At 36.1% G+C, this 4,820-nt stretch overlaps 1 protein-coding gene across 1 annotated transcript; it reads right to left on the bottom strand.

Moving 5' to 3' along the window:
• Nucleotides 1-700: 700 nt before the first annotated feature.
• On the bottom strand, nt 701-1,636 carry LOC150018361 (olfactory receptor 51A4-like). Its single transcript, XM_090267737.1, has one exon. The coding sequence runs from the start codon at nt 1,634-1,636 to the stop codon at nt 701-703; it is 936 nt and encodes a 311-aa protein (XP_090123863.1).
• Between the last annotated feature and the right edge of the window lie 3,184 nt (nt 1,637-4,820).

The following is a 4,820-nucleotide window of genomic DNA, read 5'->3' as shown; positions in this document are numbered from 1 at the left end:
AGAATTCACAAAGAGAAGAAAGTGCAGAGAGTAAAGGTTTTATTTTACTTTGCCAAGAGAGGGAAAGGGCTAGGACCCGCACCAGCACCAGCACTGAGGGATTAGGGCTTTGAGTCTTTATTGGGCAATAGGGTGGTTGTAGAGCAGGATGTTTCAGCTAGGCTGCAACTTGTTTCAATGTTATCTTTGGGTGCAGGGTCGGGTGGTGGCTGTGCTCTGCGTGTCCTGTTTCATAAATTCCTGGAGCTTCTGTGCCATCAGGGTGTTCCCAGTAATTTTCTAGTCCTGAGGATAAAGGCTCATAAAACAATTAAGGTCAGTCATGATTTATGGAAACCAACCAGCTCTGGGAAAGAGGGCCTAGGAAAGTGGCTTTTGTCCTATTATAAACTGTTAATTCTCAAATGTGCACATAAAATATTACTTTAAGCAGGATAAAGAAGGCAAACATATGTTGTGTTCCTAATACTGGTAAAGCAAGCTGGGTGAAAGTGGAGCCTCAGAATACATTTTATGTTTACATAAGACCCTTAATCCTAAATCCTAATCCAACAAATTTGCAGGGTTGATTCTTCACTCTTAATAAACATTGAGAGATGATATTTTAAAGTAATTAATATACTCATAATTCCTTATTGATTCATTCTGTTTGTTCTATGTCATTAATTGATTAGGTTTTTAGTGTAGTTAAGCACTTCTGTCAGCTGCGTTTCTGACATAGTTTCACTAAAACCAGAGTTCTTATCTGCTGACTCTTCACACAGTATACAATAGGGTTCATCAATGGAGGAACCAGGAGGAAAATATCAGCCATGAGAATCCTAATAATTGGGGAACTGTGTTTGGCAAAGCGGTAGATAACAGCTAGGGAGATAATAAGAATGTAGATGATGAGTACAGCACAGATATGGGAGACACATGTATTGAGGACCTTGAACCTTTTTTCTTGTGATGCTATGCTCAATACTACTTTCAATATCAGCATGTAGGATAGGAAAATAAATGTTAAGTCTAACATGCTTGTGAGAGCCACAAATAAACCATAGATGACATTGACCTTGTTGTCAGAGCAGGCCAGGTTCATGACATCCTGATGTAGGCAATAGGAATGGGAAAGGAGGTTTTTCTTACAGTACCTAAGACGTTTTAATGTGAAAGAGAAAGGGAGGACCAACAAAACAATTTTGAGAGAAAAAGCAAACCCAATTTTAGCTACTCTGGCACTGGTCAGAATGGAGGTATATCTCAGAGGATTGTAAATGGCAATAAAGCGATCAAAAGACATGATGAGAAGCACCGATGATTCCATAGCTGAGAATCCATGAATAAAAAACTCTTGGGCAATACAGGCATCTAAGGAAATTCCTGGAGCATTGAACAAGAATATCCTTAGCATGGTAGGCAAAGAGGAGAGGGACAACCCGAGGTCAGAGACACTCAGCATGGAAAGGAAATAGTACATGGGTTCATGCAGAGAAGTCTCTGTTTTTATGAAAAATAGGATGGTACAGTTCCCCCAGATTGCAACAAGGTACATGAGGCAAATGGGGATGGAGATCCAAACGTAGGCAGTCTCCATCCCTGGGATCCCAATCAGGAAGAAGGTAGAAATTTCAGAGGTGTTGAAGATGTACATGCCAGGTAGATAGGGAAGCAAGGTGAGAGGCTCAGGAGAGGCTCCCTGTAGTGCTCTAAGTAGAGTGGCTCAACTGCCTGACTCTCTTATTGCAGTCTTTGAGGTCTTAGGAATCCAAGTGATATACACACAATTCTTATACATAAACCTACATTTAAAAAAAAGAGTAAATATTAAAATCAAACTAAAAACAAAAACTGAGAGAAAAGGAAAACAAATTTTTATGAAAATGAAACCTTGATGTGCATTACAACAGATATGGGTTGCAATAGAAATTATTATAATGAATATAGGTTATAACAGATATAAGTTATGTACAAGGACTAATTGGTCAACTGAAATACTTCTGTAGGTGCCTATTTTCCAATAAAAGAACTTGAGATTTCTTTTATTATATAAATATTACAATCTATGTACTGTTAAAAATTGCTTTAAAATTTTCATAAATTTACATAAATTTCAGAGTTGAGTAATGTATTTTGTACAATGTCTTCTAATGTAAACATAGGTTTTATTTCTTTTCTTCAAATCTTCTTTTATGTCTCTCAAAAAATATTTGGTCATTTTATTCATAAGGATTTTTATATCTTTTGTAAAATCTATCCTTAGAATCCTTATGAATCTGTTGCTATTATTTATAGGATCATATATTCTCTATTATCTTCTTAATGACTGCTAGTTATATAGGGCAACACTACAGATCCTTGTTGCTAAAATGTGTCATCAGTCCATGCTGGTCATTGTCTTTTATAATCTCCCTTCCTACCATAGATTCCTAAATGATTCTGTATCGTCTTTTTTCCCCTTAACTCTGGATACACCTCCATGAAGAAATCCTTCAAAAAACACTCCTCAGTTGATTTTTCATGTACATCTATCTCTTGCTGGGTGGCACATATCTTTAATTTCTCTTAGTTAAGATTTTCCCCTCTTCTAGTATTTAGGATGTTCTCTTTATCTTAGATGTTCTGCATTTCAATATGCAGTACACAGGTGGAAATTTATAATTAACTTATTTTACTTGGAACTTAGCAATTTCAACCTGAAAGTTAATGTATTTTTTTATTTTTGAACATCCTCTGCCATTATAACTTTCAACACTGTCTATTCAGCAATATATCTATCTGGAAAATGTTGAATTTTCTCATTAGATTGCTTCATGTTTTCAAATTCTTTGTTTATATTTGTTCCATTTTGGTGTATTCTTTAGTACTACCTTCTCATTTAATAATTCTCTTCATTTATGTCTGATCACAAATGTATTCCAACTATTGAGTTTTATTTCAATTATTCCTCCTTTTCGAATGAAGGTTGCTTTGATATCCTTTAATTTCAATTTATATCTAACAATCCTCTGATAATTTTTATTCATTGTATTGTTATTATGCAGCATTTGTTTTTGAAGGTCTTAAGCATGCCCACTTTGAAATTTGTTTTAAGTTGCTTTACTATCTGCCTTTCTTATTATAATGTACTCTTACTTCATGTTAGCATTCATATTTGTTTTAGAATTTTACTTGTAATTTCATTTTGTTTGCTTGATGCTTTTTGCTTATGCCCTCACGATTAGATGTAGTGGTTAGCTTTTTCTCACTTTCTAAAGTTTGTCAATTACACTATGTGTTTTTATAATGGTTAGTGAGATCTTGTTTTAAAAGAAAATTGAGTGCAGATTTGACCATTTATTTCTCAGTTATCTCAACACTACTGTAAGAACTGTGTTGCTCAGAGTACCACGAGGAGGCAGCGAGCAGACAAAAAGAAGTTTATTGAGGAAACTAGCAAGCCGGGAGGAAGCTGTGCCGCGAATGACCTGACTCTGGGGTTCTAGGGAAGGAGGGGCTGTTTTATAGGGGGAAGAAAAAAGAAACTATTGAATTCAGTCGTTATCTCACAGATGTGAGTCTAGGGTTCATCAAGGCCAAATGGAACTCGGTTTGATGTACCTCACTATTTTGGGAAACTCCCAGACAGCTGCAAGTGGGCGGGGAGTGGAGGGACGGCGTGGGAACCAAGGCTGTCAGCTACCTTATTGTAGGGAGCTGACTTGGCCTACGACAATAGTTGTCTGCACCCTCCATGAGGGTTAACAGCTTTGTGTCCCAAACAGGGTGCCTTAGAATGGTCCCTTGTCAAATATGCGACACTATCATGCCGAGTCCCACATAGGTGCTAAGCTGCCAATAACCAGTACGACCTCAGGCCAGGAGCCAAGTGGGTTTGTGGATTCAACTTCAACACACAGTTGTGTGTTTAGACACTGCTGCTCATACTATCTACCTATCAATTATGTATTCTATTTATTTTTCTATCTAAGGAGCATGGCAATGTCTTTTTTATCATTCTTATATTATTGTATCTATTATTCCTACATGTTTATTGGGAAGTGAAAATTGATATATCTAATTCTGTTCACTGTACTATACTGTAGTGATTTTCAAGTGGTGTGCTGCAGCAGGCACACTGGTGTGCACAAGAATTTTTAAAACATGCAATACCTGACTATTTAGTCAGAGGTACTGACCTGTTTTCCCTTAGATTGTCAAATAGAAAAAAATGACAACAGTTAACACAACAATAGCTGTCCAGTGCAAATGAATCCAAATGATCTCTTTTTTTGGTCAGATTGGCAAAAAACATATTTTTTGGTGTGCACAGAATTTAAGTAATTAGTTTATGTGTATCATGGGATGAAAAGTGTTGAAAATCACTGCTATTGTAAATAAAATCCCCCATCAAGACTTAGATACAATTTTCAAATATAACCTGTTAGAGGTTATGTTCAGAAAAAAATTGTAGAAAATTATTTGGTCTTTGCTCTTTGTAAAATAATGAATTTACTAATTTATCCAATATTACACTAGAGCTAATTGCAGGTCTCACCATTAATCCTTGTCATGATAATAGTTTTCAGATCTGAAATGTTTGGGCTCTTTTTTAGTACTACTTTCCTTATCTTCACTTACATCTTTGACTATTTTGATACTATGATTCTGTTGTCATGCCAAATTCTTAAAAGCTCATCTTCCTTTCCTCTTAACTATTATTTTCCTGTAATTTTTCTGTCATGCCATCTCAAATTCTAATCACCACAACCTACCACACTCAATTGCTTCTGGGCTGTTGCTCTTCCTGAATTTTTGCTGCCTTCTGAATGGATTTTCTGGGCTTAACCCCACATTCA

The sequence above is a fragment of the Furipterus horrens genome, unplaced genomic scaffold (genome assembly GCF_987537825.1).
Source record: "Furipterus horrens unplaced genomic scaffold, mFurHor1.1.pri manual_scaffold_2, whole genome shotgun sequence".
NCBI classification, from domain to species: Eukaryota; Metazoa; Chordata; class Mammalia; order Chiroptera; family Furipteridae; genus Furipterus; species Furipterus horrens.
The sequence above is the reverse complement of the archived record's forward strand: the minus strand, read 5'-3'. Positions and strand labels throughout refer to the sequence as shown.

Excerpts from the sequence above, each read along its gene's own strand:
- LOC150018361 (XM_090267737.1), bottom strand. The coding sequence starts at position 1,636 with ATGTACATCTTCAACACCTCTGAAATTTCTACCTTCTTCCTGATTGGG.